A 19,864-nucleotide genomic window follows, 5' to 3' on the forward strand; every position below is an offset into this window, starting at 1 on the left:
TAATTATATACTTAATAAATTGATAATAAAAATTAAACTGCCATTAAATAAAAAAATATTAAATGTAAGTAAAAAAAAAATAATTAATTAATAATTGTTAATTTTATTCTGACAATGGCAAGAATGATAAACAAAAAATAGTATATTCGTATTTTTTTTTGTTTTTTTTTTAAAGCAAAATTTATAAAGAGAATAGTAAAAGGAGAGAGTAAAAAGATTATTCTGAGTTAATACTTAAATGAGTAATATATAATTTCAACTGAAGTTTGATAGAAGAATAAAAAAAAAAACGATACTGTTGAAGTAGACATTATATAGTATATTGAAATGTATCTCTTGTATAAAAATTGTTGACAAGAAGTAGCGGCAGCTGATATATATTTGTTAACATAAAAAAAAATATTGTTGATTCATTTACAATATATAATAATTGATATTTCGATAAAAAGAATTTTTCTTTGTTGCATGGATTTATTAAAAAATATATTTCTGTATAAAAAAATTATGTTAACCATATTAGTTAATAGTTAAAATGTATGATACTTGTTAGTTTTATTTTATTTTTTTTTTCTCTCAATTATAATTATCTTTATCAACCATTTCTTTTTAAAGTTCAAACACATAGACTATATAATTTGCGAAAGAAATGGGAAATACTTGAATAATTAGATTGACCTTATAAAAGTATACATTTCAAAATAAAAATTTGTTAAAATTGCATATATATTAAATAATAAAAACAATAATAATTTTGATAATTTCACATTATATTTGTCTTGATAATAATTTAACATTATCTGATGCCTTCCAATTATCTATTTGTTCCTTCCATTTTTCATAATTTTCTTCTAAGATATTTAATAATTCAGGAATTTGAGCAAACCCGCACCAATGTGTAAATGCTTCTCTTACAAACATATCAATAAAGCCAACCTGAGTTCTAGGAACATTACAAGTTTCTCTGTTAAAATGTAATAAAGAAACAGGCAATCCTTTTTCAATCTCTTCTTTTGTCTAAAAATAAATAATAATTAATATATATATATTTTTTTTATAATAATTAATTAACATACCTGTTCAAAATATTCATTCACAATTCTAAAAGCCCAATCTTGTGAGATCTTCCATTGCCTTACTGGATTTGAGATATCAGCACATTTTATCATCATTCTACATATTGCCAAACTATTTGATTCTCTATTTTCTTCATCTGGTAAATTTAATAATGTTTGTTGAAATTTTGTTAAATACTCAAAATGTCTTGACATATCTGTAGCAAGAACCATGTCAACTATAGCTTGTCTTAATCCATTATACTCTTCACGATTCATATTTTGAAAAATATTAATATTTTTATCTGGTACAGTGATTTGGAATGTTAAAGCAACATGATGATTTTCTAAAACTGATTGATCATTATACAGAAGAGCTAGATGTTGTCTTGTATTTATCAAATATCCATTACCTCGTCCTGGATGATCAAGATCATGAATAGCTGCAGCAATTAAAGCAGCAATTGCATGTGTATCAACAACATGTTCTGCAACCACCTCAGATTCTAAAAATACTGAAGTTGCCTGAAGGACATCTGCTGCATGTGTTGCATTATGATAACTGTTATCATTATGATAATGACTTTCTATTACTTGAAACCATCTTCCAATAATTTCTCTACTACAATTTAAATGTTCATGAACTTTCCATTTGTCAAAAATTTTCATACCTAAGTATGTTAATGCATGATGGTCAGTTATTCTTTCTAATTGAATGATATCAAAATCCCAATTAGTTTCATTTTCAAGAGCATTCCTAACATCAGTTGATATTCTTCTCCTATTATTATCACTAATTTTTTTATTTGTATGAAAAGCATCAACAACACTTCTTTTACGTTGCCTTGATAATGATGGTTGAACCTATAAAAAAATAAATATAAAAAAAAAATTTTTTTTTTCTATTTTTGTAATTATTTTTTATTATGTGCTAAAAAAAAAGTAATAAAATCTTACTCTAATAAGTCCATCATAATATCCATTATTTAATCTATCAGAATCTTTCATCTTACTAAGTTGTGGTGTATAAAGTTCATTAGAACTTAATGTTTTAACTGCTTCTCTTATCATGGGTTTCATGTCTTCGTCACACCTAGATAAAGCTTCACGCAGCAAACCAATAACCTATAAAAAAAAGACCAAATTATTTATTTAATATTAAAAAAAAAAAAAATCATGATCGATGTAGTTTATAATATATATTTTAATGTTAAATAAATGATATTATTTTTCTTAATGATAATTTAATAATAATCAAAAATTATACTTAAAGTTAATATTTAAATAATATATATTTAAAATAAAAAAAAACTTTAGCATCCCTTTTTTTTAAGTATTAATATATAGTAGCAAAAATTATATAATTAATGTTTTTTTTTATCAAAAATGAAAGTACAAAAATGTTTAATGAAGACCTTTTTTTTAAGGTAATTTCATTTGTATAAAGATAAGAATAGATTACCACAAATAAAATAAGATCACATAAATGTGTATTTTAAATTGTAGTAGTAATAGTTTTTATATTATTAAGAAATTTATGAAATAAATAAAAATTAAGATGAAACTAGTATTTCAACCTTTTTCTTATTTCTGCTCCAAATGGAAAGAGGAAATATAAAAATATATTATATATATATATGTTGAAAATGTAAAATAAATATGAGTAACAAATTAGTACAGTATGTTAAATAAAAATTTTTCTTCAAAAATATGAATAAATTTTTGATATTAAAAATGTGTAGTATAATTTATATTTTTGATTAGATGTTATGACATCCTTCTCTTTTATATATTTATATAAAACTATATAACTATATAATATATTATTGAGGTAGTATAAAATTTTATTTTAATGTAAGAATAATCTTTCTTTTTTTTTTTTATTGTATAGATATATATTATTTTTAATATTAATAATAATTTTTAAAATTTGGTATCATTTTTTTTTTACAATTTTATTATATATAAAAATAAATGTGTGAAATGAAGAAATAAAAATTTCTCAAAAAAAAAAATAATTTAATTTTAATAAAGAGAAAATTATAGAAAAAAAAATTTTTTTTTTAACTAAAGAATAAATGTATTGATGATAATTGCATAAATAATGAGGTATAGAATAATTTTTCACATTTTATATTAGCTATTTAAAATAATTAATCTACATATAAAATAGTTTAGTAGCATAAAAGTATATTTTAATAAGATTAAAAATTAAAAAATTACATTTTTCTGAAAGTCACATGCTTCTACAATAGTTAAAAGGTTGGAAATAATTTTTAAAGCGTGCATAAATAAATGTATTATACAAATATTTTATTAGTTTTGCTAAATATTCTATTAGAGTAAATTTATTTTCATGACAACATTTTTAAAAAAAAAAAAATTACATGCCGTCTTACTAATTATTATATGAGATAGAGTTAAATTATCAAAGAATATAATAAAATAATTTTTATTTATTTAGAGGAAAATTGTTAAAAAAAAATATATATATATATACTTTTTTTATTGTATATATTTTAAAGTGGTTACTTTCTAAATATGTATACTCATTTTAAGAAAATATATAATATAAAAAAAAAAACCTTTTCTATTCTTATTTTTATACCATGTCATTTTTAAAAACATTTATAAATAAAATAATTGTCACTATATTTAATAAACAAGTTTTATTTTAAAATTATTAAACTTACCTCATTGATAGGAGATTCAGGAAAACCATTATTTGAATTTCTACTTTTAAAGCTAGACATGTCTCTATAGATGGAATCTAAAAAGAATATGATTGAAAATTGTAAAATAAAAATTGTATAGTTATAAAGATAAAACTAACCGTCATTACTTCCTCTCTTTACATATACATATTGAGAACTGAAATAGAAAATTATTTGATCCTTGTATGTATGTATGTTTAAGTTATGAAAGTTCTGATAAGAAGAAGTATGAAATAATATAATCATATCTTCTTACTCTACATATTATATAATATGGAAAAGATAATAAAATTTTTTTGCATCATTTATATATTATACAAAATTATATATATATATATTTAAATTGTATAATATTAACTTTATTAAAAATAGGTAAAAAAATAAAATAAACTTACTTGTAAGAGGTATTTGTTAATGGAATTGGAATACAATGCCATTCACATGATTTTCTTCTCCCAGAAATATTATTTTGATTAATATTATTATCACCATAATTAATATTTGGTACCTCTATACCCGTTGTACTGAATGTAACATTACCAGCCAAATTTTCAGAATCCAATGGTTGTGGTGTCGTTGGTTGGGTGATGGATGATGATGTAGATGATTGAAAAATATTATTATTACGTGTTGTAGATAAATTATTAAGAGAACGTCTTCTCATACTGGAACCTTTTAACCCTAATATTTGACTTCTACTAAGACCAGTTAACACTTCGTAGGCTTTGTTAACGTACTGTATAGAATTTGTTTGATCGCAAATTTCAATTGGTTGTTCTGCCTAAAAGTACAAAGAATGTCATTCTAAGATAAGATATTTTTCATGTCACAAAAATACATTTCAATTATCATATTTTAAAAATGACAACAAAAAAAAAAGATATAAAAATTGGTGGTATTGTTAGTTTATTTGTAATGAAAAGATAACAGAGAAATAGAAGGATAGATAGAAATGATTATTTTTATTGAAAAATGTTATTTATTACGGATTTATATTTTTAAAAGGTATAGTAATATGATAAGAAAAATTTATAAAGTTAATAAAGACTATCATAATGATGTTTTTGATAAGAATTTTAATATAGTACAAATTATTACTGATCTTATACCTGATAATCTTCTTTTCTTTATATATCTACTTAAAGGTCTATTTAAAGTAAATTTGTATAAAATATACAAATATTTTATACATTTAATAATAATATATTACATTTAAATATATATATTTATATAAAAGGTCTCTTTATATAATGTTAAAGAAAGGCAAGTTTGGTAAAAAAAAAAAAAAAAAATATTAAAATAAAACTTGCCTCTTCAATTACAGCAAATAAGGCTGGAATAGCTCGAAGTCTTGCGGAGAGTCGTGCAAAGAATTCAAATAATGAAATGTCTGTAGAGGTGGCGACTACTGTCTGAAAAAAAAAAAAAATGAAAAGATATAAAATTTTATAAAAGTTTGTTAGAAATAATTGTTTTAATACTATTATTAAGTATTAATTAATTAATTAAATAAATATAATAATACATGCTTAAGTTAATATCAATATTATTTATATAATTTATAATTTGTAAATAATTAAATTTTTAATTATTTAATAATATTAGATACTTACATGATGAATCACACTGCTCACCAATCTTTGTTTTCTTTTTTCAGATATGGATCTTTAATTATAAAATTATAAAATTATTAAACATAAAATTTTTAAAATAAATAAAACTAATTATAAATTTAATTTTTAATTTAAGGCACTTAAAAAAGAAATCTTTTTATTTTGTTTCTATCATAAAAATGTTATCATAATTTTGAAGAAACAAAATTATACATACATATCATTCTTCTTTCAATAAAAATAACATTATTATGATTATTATTGTTATTTTCAACTATCTTTTCTTTTATATATATATATATATATATAATTTTATATCTCAATCTCCTTTATACATATTTTATTAATATTAATACAATATATATATATATATATACATGTGTCCTCATAATGTTATAAAGATTGAAACGATAAATATAATCATAGTTTAGTTAGCCTTTACTAATGGATAGGCGTACAAATATATGTTAAAACTTAAATAAAAAACCTTTTATATTTTTTTTTTTTTTTGTTAAATATACATTTTCAAAGAAAAGACTTCCCTTCTTTAATTGTTGTTTAGTACAATTATACAAATATTTCTTCATTACAATTGAACAAAAAAAAAAAAAAAAAAGAAGAAGAAGAATAAAATACAATATATTTTTTAAAATAATAACTTACCGTTCAACCAAGGCAACTAAAAAGACATCATCTTGATAATAAGGCAATGTATGTAAAGATCTAAAAATTATTTTAAAATTATTTATATAATTTTTTAATAATAATTAAAATTTTATTATTAATTTTTTAATTAAAAGATATAATATCATTACCTTATAAATATATTATTTTTATTATTTATAAAAATAATTCTCATATTTTGAATACCCTTTAAAAATGAATAAATTATAGAGGTAAAAAAAAAATAGTATTCTTTTTTTTTATTATTATGTATAACATAAAACGGAAACAGCAATTAAATTTAATAAATTTCAAAATAAATAGAAAGACATTTAAAATATAAAAATTATTTGTAAAATAAAAATAAATACTGTCATGTTAAATAAGTATAAAAAAAATATTATGTTTATCAATTAATCTTCATTTCCGGTGATTCTTTTTTAATTACAGCTGTATATTATAATTAATTTGGATACAATAAAAAAAAAAAAAGAAGAAGAATTATTCTCTTTTAATGCATTACCACATTACTTCGTTATAGAAAAGTTACTCTTCTCTTACTTTTTAACTTAGTTCTGATAAATTTATTGTAAAATTTTTGTTTCATTTAATTTTAAAATATATTACATTATCTTAAAAGTGTTTTATGGTAATGTAAATATTTTTTACAAGATTTATTTGAAAGTTTAGAATAAATAAATACAAAATTTTTTTTTTGTTTTTATAATTTTTTGTTTAAATTTTATAAATTTCCCTCAAAATGACAATTAGTTAAATTTTTTTTTTTTTTTTTTTTAGAAAAATAGATAGTTACATTTTTTAAAAGATATAGTAAAAATAAATATAAATATATATATATAGTTGTTATAAAACAAATATGATAAAATTGATTAATTTGATTATCCAAATTTATAATTAACAAAGACATATAATTTTTTTTTTTAATCTATTTTTATAATCTAATTTTTTTTTAACTTTAATTATTTTTTAACATATTATTTAATTAGAAAGAACAAGATATAAAAGATTTTAAAAGTGTGAAGATTGCTTATTAAAAGTGTAAATTTGCAGACAAAACTATATAGGCTATCAATTAAAAAAAAATCAACATATAATATATATTTTGCAGAAAAGATAATTTGTAAAATATTAAACGTCTTTTTATTTTGATCACATACTAGTTAATTAGATTAGTAGTAATTGCAATCTTTGGAAGTAAGAAAAAAATTAACTAAATAACTAGTATATAAATTATATTTTTAAAAAACAAAAATTTTGATAGCGGAAATGGGTGTGGTAATGATATTTAAAAGAAATATATTATTTGCTTTTAGTGCTCTTTTTAATATAAAAAAAAAAGAAATTATATAGAGAATTGTTAAGATCTTTATATAAAATTTATTTAAACTTACGAAATAAGAGATGAAAAGGTGGATATTTTTGAATCAATGATTATGACAGTTGGAGTAAAATATGCATTTTCTTTGCTTAATGATTCCAAGTCTTTTGAATCACTATAAAATATATTCCAGCCACTTTGTGTTAACGCTTCAATGAATGGAATATTTACAATTGATGAGATTGCAGATATTATTAATGCCTAAAGTACCATTTTTTTAAAAAAAAATATATTTTTAAACATTAAAAATTATAAAATATTTGGATGTATAATATAATTTAAAAAAAAAAAAATTTTTTTTTTTTAAATTCGATATTATAACAATAATAATTGTTAGAATAATAATATTATTTATATGTACTTACGGATTTTTGTGATTTCAACAACATATGCCCAAATGCCTCAACTGATGTTGGCATTTCTTGTACTGGGGGAAGTTTATTAGACTTTCCAGAAAACAATAATTTAGAAGATAATATATTAGATGTTCTTTTATGAGAATTTTTTTTGCCATCTTTATTATTATTACTTTCTGATTCAGAATTTTTTGGTAATAAAGAACTTGTTGGTGAGTAATCAAAAGAGTTTGATGATGTTGTAGTGAAAGAAAATTTTTTATCCTTTACTTTTGTTTCTGTATTTACATATTTAATAGTAGATGAAGAATTTTCTAATGATCTATTACTACCAACTAATACAGAATTGGAGGAAGCAATAACTGTAACAGGAGTACTGGAAGATCTTTTTGAAGTTTTAATAGGATTATTAAAATTTTTTTTTCTTTTATCATGTAATGTTGTACTATTTTGACTAGTATTATCAACTCCATTTTGATTATTAGTACTATTTCCACAAATTAAAGTAAACGGAGTCCCTGAACAACTGGCTCCACAACACCATCGCATCACTACAAATATAAAAATAATTTTGTTTAATATATATATATAGTTTTATAAAATATTAAAATAAAAATGAGATAGATCATAGAAAGAATATATGAAAAGAAGTGTTTTCAAACAATGATTGATAAAACAATTTCAACATATCATCTTTACTATAATGAAATTTAAGATTAGGCAGTTGGGTAGGGTAACCAATAAAACTTTAGCTTAGTCATAGAAAAGCCAATGACGGCATTTTTTAAAATATATGCATATATATAAATATATTAGAAACAAATAAAGTCGTTATCTTGAGTGTGTATATATAATAATGAGACAGAAAATGTTTAATAATTAAATAGAAGCTCATTTGCATGTATTAGTACAATGTAATGAAAAAAATAAACATTTTTTTTTTATTTTAAAATCAATCTAAACTATTATGTTAATATTTGAAAGAGATATTTTATATTTATATAAATATGTACGTATACAATATATATATATATATATTATGAATATAGAGGCCTACATATGTAAAATTCATTTGGTATCTAACAAAATTGTGCATTTAAGGAGAAAAGTTTTTTAAAAGTAAATATTACGTATAAAAGAAATGACAACAAAAAAAAAACAAACATAAAATTCTTAAATAATATTAATGAAATTTTAAAAAAAAAAAAAAAAAAAATTTATTAATACATTTTTACAAAATTCAACTTTTTTTTTTATTATATTTTAGGGTACCATTTTTTGAACCAACGAAAATTTATATAGTATATATCACCAAAAGTATAATAAAATAAAAAGCTTTGTTTATATATAAAATTTTAACTGATAAAAATACACATTAGTTAAAACCATATTGATATTAAAGTGACTAACAAAAACGATGCCATAAAAAAATCTTTATTTCAATAGAATATATAAAAGAATTTATATTAAAACAATACTAATCTTATAAAAATCTTATTTATTAATTATAAATGATAATTTAAATTACCATAAAGTATTAATAATATTAAAAAAAAATAATAATTTGATTAAATAAAAAAAAAAAAATCATAAATATAAAAATGAAGAATGTTTTGAAAATTTAAATTATTAAAAGAAAATTAAGTTAATTAACTAAAAATAATATATTTTTAATAACTATAAAAAAATTACTTCTTATATATCTTAAGTCTTTTTATCTTATTAAAAAAAAATAAGTTCTCACTACTTTTTTTTTAAAGATAAAAGAAGAAGAAAATAAATTTAACGATAGAAATTATTGCTATTATTATTATAAAAAAGTGTGAATACAATATGAAAAAAATTTTATCTTACTTTAAAATCTTTTTCCTTCAAAAATTATTATCTCTTGAATAGTAGTTTTAAATTTATTCAAATATTTTAGAAAATATTAGAGCTAAAATATTGTTAAATATGTTTGTTATTTGGTAAAAAAAAAAGAGTGATGTGATAAGAGGAAAAAGATATTACATAGTAATTATTTTATTAATACATTTAAAGATAAAATAATCGACTAAAAATGGAAAAAGAAGAACAATTAGAAGATTTTAAATAAATATACATTTATATTAGTTGGAATTATTTTTCTTTTTATTTAAACTATCAAATGTAAATAATATTCGGACATTTAATTATATAACAACAATTTTAAGACTTCAAAAATAAAATCATTTTATAAAGATACATATTATTGAATCAATCTTATATATATATATATATATATATAATATATAATATATTTAAAAATAGAATAATATAAAAATAAGATAAATTTTTATATAATATTATATAAATATTACAAAAATTTACAAATTAAGTATAGAAAATATATATAAAATTAAAGTATATATATTATATATATATATATATATATATTTATTAAAGAATAAATTAATGTTAAATAATAGTTACCTAAATATTTTAAACATTTTATATTTCTATTTGACAAGAGAAAAATTGCTGAAATGTTACTCATTTAGAGAAAAAAAGTTCTTGATTACACAAGTACAATGTCCCAAGATAATTAAAAAAGAATAACAAATATGTGTTATGAATAGGAAAAAAAAAATTCAACAGGGAAATAGTATTTAAAAAAATATTCCAGGAACTTTATTCTAATACTTTATGTTATATATACATAGAAATATGTATTAACTCAAACTAAAGACAAAAAGATGTTAACATAATAAATATAAACTAAAGAATGGAGTAGCTTTTCAAAAACAAACATGTCTGTTTTCTTTAAGAAAAATAAAAAAGAGATATATATAAAGTTTATTTCAAGAGAAGAAAAAAAAAATATAATTTAACGTATAATTAATATAAAAAAATATATAAAAACATTTAAGATTTATTTTTATTTATTATTTTAATACTAAATATCATTTATTATATTTAAAAGACAAAAATTTCTTCAAATTTAATGAAAATAAAATTATAATCATTTATTAATGATATTCAAATTTTGATTAATGATTCTTAAAATAAAATTAATTCTTTAAAAATTATTATTATTTAGCTTCTACTTTAAAATAGCTTAATTCCTTTTACTCTCTTATTGACTATAGATAATAAAAAAATATTGTAAAAAAAAAAAAAATTTTTAAATATAATAATAAAAAAGTAAATTTAAAATATTTTAGGAATATAATTTTTAATCAAAAAAAAAAAAGATATTATTTAAGAGGAAAAAAAAAAAATTAAAAATTAAACTATTTATTATATATATATATTTATATATATATATATATATGAAAGATAAAAAAATTATAACCTTTATAAAATTGAGTTTTTCATTTTCTCATTAATATCTCTGCTTTTTATTAATTCAATGCTTTCACTCAAAATAGTTATAGTGTATGTTACCAAAATATAAAAATTCTACACTGCTTAGAAAAGGAAATATATGTGTATAAAAGTTTATGGAGTTAAAATATAGTATAGATATATGTAATATAATGCATCTGTATTTTATGATATATAACTTTTATAGTTAGTTTCAGCTTTTTTCATCAAATCTGGGACCGCTTATCTCCTTTTCCTTTGTTGTTAATTTGTTGAAGTCATCATCAAAATATATACAAATATATATATATATATATCCATTGATATATATATATATATGAACAACAAAAATTTTTATTCTTTTAAATATTGTCATTGGTTCCCCTTTTACCAATTTTGAGAAACATTATTTTATTTGTTTGCTTTACACTTTTTAAAAATATATTACAAATGAGGGTTAGAAAAAGTTCAATATTTTAAAATATATATATATCTATCTTTTTTGTCATTTTTACTTTAAACTTTATAATAATTATATTTTATTGACAGTAAAAATATTTCCATTCTATAAATAATATTGAAATGACCAATATTGTATATAAAATGTATTTATGGAAAAATAATGGTAAAATTGAATATGATAAATGGAATAACAAAAATTTGTGAATAAAATTAATACAATTTTAGAAGGAAAAAATAATAATTATATATATATGAAAATGTACAAGAAATGAAATTAATTAATTTATTTAAATATTCTCAAAAAAAAAAAACTTTAATATATAATTCATTGTAAAATTTAAATTATTTATATAAATATATATATATATATATATATTTATAATATTTTTTTTAGTATAGAATTGGTATAGTACCATGATAGATTACTTAAAAATAACAAAATATTTTTAAGAATTATATTTTTTTTTTATTTACTTCAAATAAAGAATAATGTAATATAAAGCAACAAATAATAATGGAAGAATATAAATTTTTATTAAATAAAATATTGTTTAATATATTTTTTTTTTCACCCGGATATCCGTTTCTGAAAATAAGTTTAGAATAATAACTTATGTTAATATATTTCTATTAATCATACTTTTTAATATTTATAACAAATAATTTTAAATAAACTATTATATCAGTTGATTATTTTTGAATGTAGTAAATTATATCACTACACAAATTTATAAATGAAATGGAATGTTAAATTACTTCAAATTTTAAAATAATTATAATATTTGAATCAATCTTAATAATATTATTAGAATTATTATAAACAATAAATGAATGATATCAAAAAATAAAATGAATATAAATTTAAAAAATATTTTATTTTAGAACTATAAAAATATTTATATTGTTATATTGTTATTTTATCAATCACTGATCATATTAAAATAAAATTATTTCTAAATTTATTATGAATCATAAATCAATGGTATAATTAATTATGATATGAAAAAAAAACATAGCCTTGAATGGAGGAGTAAAATATTTATAATATAATGATATATATTGAATATTATACCTTTTTTTTTATTATAAAGATTACAAATTTTTATTTTTTAAATAATATTTAATTACTGACAAAGAAAAGATTTAATTAATTAATATATATATATATATATTTATTACATATAAATATCTTTAATTATCATACTATTCTTTAATGTAACATTAATGATAAAAATTAGTCAACCTATCATTTTATTTAATAAACGATAACTATTAAAATTACTCTTTTTATTTTGAAACACACCATTTTACATATGAATACTTCTAGTTATTAAGTTTGTTTGAAATTATCTTAACTATTATAATTATATAATTTGGCGTTTGTTACTTATGCAAATAAAATATTGTATATGTATATATATATGCTATTTTTGTTCATTAATATAATATATATATATATATCATACATATATTTTAATTCTACTAAAATAAAAAGTTTAATTTTTTAATAATAATAATAAAATTTTCATTTTATTGTTTTCTTTTTTTTTTTATCTTTTCTTTTAATTTTTATTAATATATATAAAAAAAAAAATCTTTTATATATATTAATATTTAAAGTTAAAATAAATGAAGGATATAAAATATATTTATACTTTATTTATCATATTTTACCTTAAATTATTTTCTACATCAATTCATTCACAAATTGTTAGACCTTTTGAAATTAGATTTTGGAATGCATATGAACTTGAAGAACCAAGAAAAATAATTACAACAACTACTATTTCTACTACTACTACTATTACTACTACACATACAATTCCAACAACAACTATAGAAATTATTGATGAACCATCATCATCATCATCATCAACAACAACAACAACAATAACAACAACTGAAGATGTTGAAAAATGTAAAATTTCAAGTGATGAAGAATTAGAAAAAATACTTAAAGATTCTGGTGTTTATTCAGAACTTTATATGGCACCTAATATAAAAATTGCATCAAAATCATTTGAAAATTTAGGTGGTAAAAAATTTACCCAACCATTAGTTAAATATACATGTGATGCAAATTGTCAAGCTGAATCAAGATATATAAGAAAAGTTATGCATGCAGAACCAATAAAAGAAATTGATCCAATTGTTAGAAATACAATACGTAATTCAATTCATAAATCTATACAATCAACATCAAGAACATGGTGGAATGATAATGAATGGAAATTTAATAATCGTGGTAAAAGAGAAGACTCAACACATATGATAAATTCTGATGAAATAATAAAAGAAGAAATGAGATTAAGAATAGAAAATTCAGGTAAAGCAGATGGAATAGCAGGAACAACAATTGCATTAAAATGTAACATTGATGGTATGGATAACAATCCAAAAAATGGATATCATCTTTGCAAATCATGTAGCGCAATACGCCAACTACCAAATAACTATTTTCCTCGAGTATTAAATGAAGTAATATGTGGAGAAGGATCATGTTTAAGAAAAGAAGGTGAATGTATACAAAGATTTTTACCATTTAAAATATTAAAAAATCTTGGAACCTCTTTTTGTCCAGATTGGCAAATGGTTACAATTCAATTAAGAACTTGTTGTGATTGTGTTATCCAACCTGGTAGTTCATTATTAAGATATATTATAAATTAATCTAAAGATATAATAAAATTTATTATAGAAAATAAAATTAAGAAAATGGCAATGTCAAATGTTATCTAAAAAATCAGGTATGTATATTTAGCGAATATATATGTATATATATATATATAAACATAAACATTACATCTAAATAAACAAAAAAAAAAGAATAGTTATCATAAAAACATTTTTAAAATTCATTACCAAATTTTTTTTTTTATAACATTAAAATGTATTTTCAATTTATGATGAGCATATACATTAATTATATAAAGTACATATAATTACAAAATCTTAATTGTTTATAATTTTTATATAAAAAATTATAGATCAACATCAACTAACAACTTTTATTATTTTACAATATATGTTAAAATCAAATGAAATTACAATTATGTATAGTAAATAAATTAAAGTTTTCAATATTAATTAAAAAAGAAATTTTATATTAAGTAATTATTTCTTTTTTCAATTTTAAAAATATGTAATATACTTTCTGATTATATCCTTTTCCTTGTTTTTAAAATCACAATAATTTTTTTAAAAATTATTATTTTTTAAAATAATTTAATAAATATAATTTCTTAAATAAATCTTTTATAATAAAGAAATTCATAAAATTTTCTAATAAATTTTTTAAAATATATTACGTGCCGTGAAAACAACTTTAAATTACATTTAAAACAAACTTTTTTAATTTTGAAGATTATTTTACGATCATTTGAGCATTTCTTAATTAAAAAAATTAAGTTATATTTTTTAAGAACCTGAATAGTTTTTTTTTTTTAATTTTTTTTAAAATATCTAGAAATTTTTATAAACAAACTGTAACTTTTAAAAAATTAGGGGAAGGTAAATTATATAGTTTTTTGTGCTCTTTTAATTGTGTCTAATATTACAGGAAACAAAAACATGGTTTTGAAGATATTGTCAAAAATATTTTTTTATACCCCAATATTTAGTCTTTTTTTAATTTTTAAATTTAAAAAAAAAAAAGATAACAAAGTATTAACAATAAGTATTGTATTTTAATAAGCTAATTCAATTAAAAATATTAAAAAATAAAAAAAAAAAGTAAGTACATCATATTATAAATATTATTATTAAATATTTTGTTTAGGGGGAATCATTTTTCCATGTAACTCATCTGGTATTCTGGGACAATGTGCATTTTTGTCATACCACAATTGCCACTTTGCTAAATTAGTTTTATAAGCATCAAATTTTTTACACCATTCACGTTGAATGGAACGAAATTGATCTATTGATTTTGGTTGAGTGCATTTTTCATTATCTACAACAATATTATACATTGAAATTCTAATATTATCTAGTAAACATTCATATGTTCCAGTTTGTTCAGATGTTGCATTAAATATTAGAAGTCCACCATTTTTTATTGATATTATTTTATCATTATCTTCTTCTAATATTTTTCCATTCTTCTTCCAAATACTATTTATTTTACCTTTTAAAATAAATGAATCACCCGGATATAAAATTTTTTCAGTAGCTTTAACTCTTGTATTACATTTATCAACATTAAAACTTCCTGAAATCCATCCAACTGTTGTTTTATAGTGTTTTTCTGTAAAAAAACATTCTTCTCTAACAATATTCCATGAACAATATGGATCAGAGGCACATGAAGCACAATTATCATATGCATCACATTGTGCCAATCTAAATTGAGCAATTTTATTATCATCAGCAGCAAATAAATATTCATTTGGTAGTATTGTTAATGAATTTACTTTATTAAAATTACTTAGTTTTAAATTTATTAATCTCCTTACAATACTTTTACCATTTTCATTTTTTCTATATGAAAGTTTCATTATTTCTTGATCTGCTGGAATATGAACAAATATTACATTTCCATTTTCTTTATCAAAAGTATCAACTAAAATTGTTGAATATAATTTATCTCTGTTAAATATTAATGGTTCACCACCAGGAATACTATCAGCAATTAATAAATGATTTTTGGCAAAATGTAAATCAGAATCAGAAAGTGTTCTTGAATCACCAATACAACTTCCAGGTCTTTTTCCTATAATATTTTCTGGTAATGTTTGAATCCATAATGAATTAACATTAGGTTGTTCCATTAATATACCATTATCAAATAATTGATTAATTTGATTTAAACTATATATACATATTGCACTTGCTTGAAAAGGTGATTCAGCTGTTCTCATAGATGCATAAAAATGTACATCATTATCTTCTTTAACTTTAAATATACTTTCAATATGATCAAAATAAAAAGGAAAACTTCCTGTTGATAGGGAACAATTAAGGCGTCCTTTAATAAAAGATGTCCAAACTTGTTTCATAACATTTTTACCACCTAAATCGTTTTTACATATTCTAGCTACACGAGAATAAATTGTTTTACCACAACCTTCAAATTCAACAGCTATTTCTCGGAAAAAAAAGTAAACATAATTACCCTCATCAAAAGCTCCAACAAATTGTGGTTCATTAAGCCATTTTGAATCAGTAAAAACTGATCTCATAGATGAAAATATTTCTTTACCATTTTTTGTTAATGGTGGTCTATATATCAAATGATTTTCTTGTGAAAGACCTGTTCTAATTCCAGAATAAATAGCAGGAAGACCATCAGGATTTCCTTCTTCTAAAAATTAATAATACTCATTATATGTTAATAAATATTAAGTATAGTAATAATAATAATAATAATAATATATAATAATAACTTACCAACATAAATTGCAGTTGTATTAGTATTATCATGTGTTGAACAAACTCCAATTGAAATAGTTGGCTCATCAATAGTAGATAATGACAAACCATTTAATCTCATTAAAGTTGGCTTCATAGCTTGGCTAGTACATATAATCAAGTCACCATTAGATGTTTGAAAGATTTCTCTAATCCAATTTGCACATTCTAATTCAGAATTTCCTAATTTAATACATTCCTCTTTTTCATCATTCTCACTATTCAATTTTTTTTTTGCATACTATTGTAAATAAAAATAAACAAAAATATTTTTTTTTTAAAATTTTTAACATACCAAACTTTCAGAACTAGTATCATTAATATTATAAATCCACAATCTAAATAATGAATCTTTTCCAGTAACATATAATGAAGCAGATTTGGGATCTAATTTCAATGAATTATACAATAAATTACCGGCAGAAAAAATATTATCTGGTACTATTTCATAAGTATTTCCATAAATATATGGTACAAAAATATTTAATAATAATAAAAAATACATTTTATTAATTTTTTTTAATTAAAAATTTTCATTAATAATAGAATAACAGTATATTGTTTAAAATTTAGTAATATAAATAAATATCTAAAATGTAATTAAAAAAATTTTGTTAAATATTTAAAGTTAAAAGTTTTTGATACTTTTTTTTTTTTAAATCATTTTTAAAAAAAAAATTGTTAAAAAATATTCGATGAATAGTACATTTTTATTTTTAAATTATGAAATAAATTTAACATTAGTTTGTGTAGTACAGAAAACTATACATAGTAAATACAAATGAATAAAAAGATGCAATAAAAGGGACGGCTCTCTATTCTAAGTTTTGTTGATGGCAGTTGGATGTATGGTTGAAAATAAAATGGACAGTCTTACCCTTTTTATAGTATATATGTATTTATAGAAGAAAAAACCTCAATTTTTGAGTAACCTACTAAAGCGATAAACATATTAAGAAATGACACATCAAGTTAAGCAGATGTTGTTAAGGACTTTTTACAATTAATTTTAATTACTCAAAAATAACTTTTTAATATACCGATTATTTTATTAAATATATATTCATAACACTTAACACATTTCTTTTTAAAGTATATAAAAAAACTATTAAAATGTTTTTATTTCATATTGTTTTTTGTGTTATCTATATTTATTAGAAAGGCATTTTATAAAAGAAAATTTTAACAGGTAATATATTTTATCATAATATGATAATTAAAGTATTTAATGATAATATTAAATCAAATAGTTATATCTTTATTTCTGAAATAAATACTATATTATTTATGTGAATTATACTTTTATACAAAGAAAATTTATTTATAATATAAAAATGTTATTGAGAATTATCAAATAGAAAAATACAATGTTTTATGAACCATTTTTAATATAAAAATAATGTATTATAAAATCAATGAAGTAAAAAATTATAATATACTTGTGTATGATTGTTGAAAAATTAAATGATACTTATACAATATATTTTCTCAATGGCATAATCAATTTTTTGTTTAATTAAAATAAATCACTAAAATATTATTGATTTATTAATTTATAGTTCTATTTCAAGTTACATTCTATTACTCTTATAATAGTTTTCATATGAATAAAAAATAAAAAAATTATTCTCTTGTAACCGTAACTATATTAGATAATTTATTTTTTAAAAATTACTATTTAAAATTAATATATTTTTATAATTTTCCTCAATAATAATATTAATAATACTATATAATTTTATTGTAAAATAATAATTTATCACTAAATTGTTAAATTTATGTACAAAATATATATATGTATGTCATTATTTTACAGTAAAAAAAATTAATTTTGACCTGTTTTAAAATCACTGAAAGCAAATGAAGGCATTGAAGGATATTGAAACAAGTTTTGTGATTGCTGAACATTCTTACTAATTGCAGAGTTATTTACTTCAATTACAATAGAAGGTTTGATAACCTCCATTCCAAATTCTTCATTTTTTTCGCTTTCTTTATCATTTACCAAATTCATTGATTCATTAAAATCAGAAGAAGTTGACAAAAGAGCTTCAAGTTCTGCCTTATCATCGATACTTTTTAATGCTACCATATCAAAAACAGTATTTGGAGTTTCAAATTCTGAAAAATCTATAACTTGCTTTTTTTCATTAGTAAAAGTGGTACCAGAATGGCACCCATTAGTATTTGATGGTATAAGTAAATTATTTTCATGAAAAAATTGTGTATCATTTAACGAGTTAGAAGGAATTTTACAAGTAACTACCTGGTGTATTAATTCATCTTTCTCTACATTATTTGAGAAATTGGTTTGTTCATTGTCATTAAAATTATTTAAAATAGTTGATTGTGAAACATTTTTATAAATATTTTGAACTGATAATTTCTTCAACAACATTGCTTCTTTCTCATCTTTTAATTTTTTTAATTTTTTTTCTGAATCTTCAACGATAAATCGTTCAATATCAAAATCATACTAAAAATATATTCATTTTTAATAAGATAAAGATAAATTATATTTCCGTTAGTTAAAATTTTTACAAAACAAACCTTTATCGATAAACTATTTACATCTGGTACCTTAGAATGGTGAATAATTACTTCAGGTGGAGGAAAACATAGATGTGTCAATTCAAGTTGTAAATTTTTTAAAGAATCTAAAAATTTATTTTTATTGATATTTAAAGTCGTTTAATGATAAACATACCATGGAAACGATCGTGATATGACATGACTTTAGATCATTCTTGTTATACAATATGCAACGTAATCGGTTAAAGTTATTGACAAAATATGTGCTATGACAATTTTCTAAATAACGCTTATTCTCTTGAAATGATTGTTACTGAAACAAAATTTGTTTGGAATTATG

General features: G+C 19.5%; 4 protein-coding genes across 4 annotated transcripts; 1 reads left to right on the forward strand and 3 right to left on the reverse strand.

Moving 5' to 3' along the window:
* Positions 1 to 765: 765 nt before the first annotated feature.
* On the reverse strand, positions 766 to 8,346 carry SRAE_2000034700 (MIP06327p; the record flags this gene model as incomplete). The annotated part of the gene is made up of 12 exons (XM_024651166.1): positions 766 to 1,014; positions 1,074 to 1,399; positions 1,466 to 1,916; positions 2,010 to 2,177; positions 3,746 to 3,822; positions 3,886 to 3,923; positions 4,162 to 4,547; positions 5,077 to 5,178; positions 5,380 to 5,431; positions 6,043 to 6,102; positions 7,455 to 7,642; positions 7,807 to 8,346. 12 exons carry the CDS (start codon positions 8,344 to 8,346, stop codon positions 766 to 768), a joined length of 2,637 nt encoding a protein of 878 aa, XP_024504870.1.
* Positions 8,347 to 13,212: 4,866 nt separating this feature from the next.
* Positions 13,213 to 14,253, forward strand: SRAE_2000034800 (Hypothetical protein; the record flags this gene model as incomplete). The annotated part of the gene is made up of 1 exon (XM_024651167.1): positions 13,213 to 14,253. One exon carries the CDS (start codon positions 13,213 to 13,215, stop codon positions 14,251 to 14,253), a length of 1,041 nt encoding a protein of 346 aa, XP_024504871.1.
* A 1,091-nt stretch (positions 14,254 to 15,344) lies between these two features.
* On the reverse strand, positions 15,345 to 17,497 carry SRAE_2000034900 (Sema domain and Immunoglobulin-like fold domain and WD40/YVTN repeat-like-containing domain and Plexin-like fold repeat-containing protein; the record flags this gene model as incomplete). Its single annotated transcript, XM_024651168.1, has 3 exons — positions 15,345 to 16,885; positions 16,972 to 17,233; positions 17,288 to 17,497. 3 exons carry the CDS (start codon positions 17,495 to 17,497, stop codon positions 15,345 to 15,347), a joined length of 2,013 nt encoding a protein of 670 aa, XP_024504872.1.
* Positions 17,498 to 18,817: 1,320 nt separating this feature from the next.
* On the reverse strand, positions 18,818 to 19,724 carry SRAE_2000035000 (Hypothetical protein; the record flags this gene model as incomplete). Its single annotated transcript, XM_024651169.1, has 3 exons — positions 18,818 to 19,468; positions 19,543 to 19,649; positions 19,700 to 19,724. 3 exons carry the CDS (start codon positions 19,722 to 19,724, stop codon positions 18,818 to 18,820), a joined length of 783 nt encoding a protein of 260 aa, XP_024504873.1.
* Positions 19,725 to 19,864: the final 140 nt, after the last annotated feature.

Source organism: Strongyloides ratti (assembly GCF_001040885.1).
Source record: "Strongyloides ratti genome assembly S_ratti_ED321, chromosome : 2".
Lineage (NCBI taxonomy): Eukaryota > Metazoa > Nematoda > Chromadorea > Rhabditida > Strongyloididae > Strongyloides > Strongyloides ratti.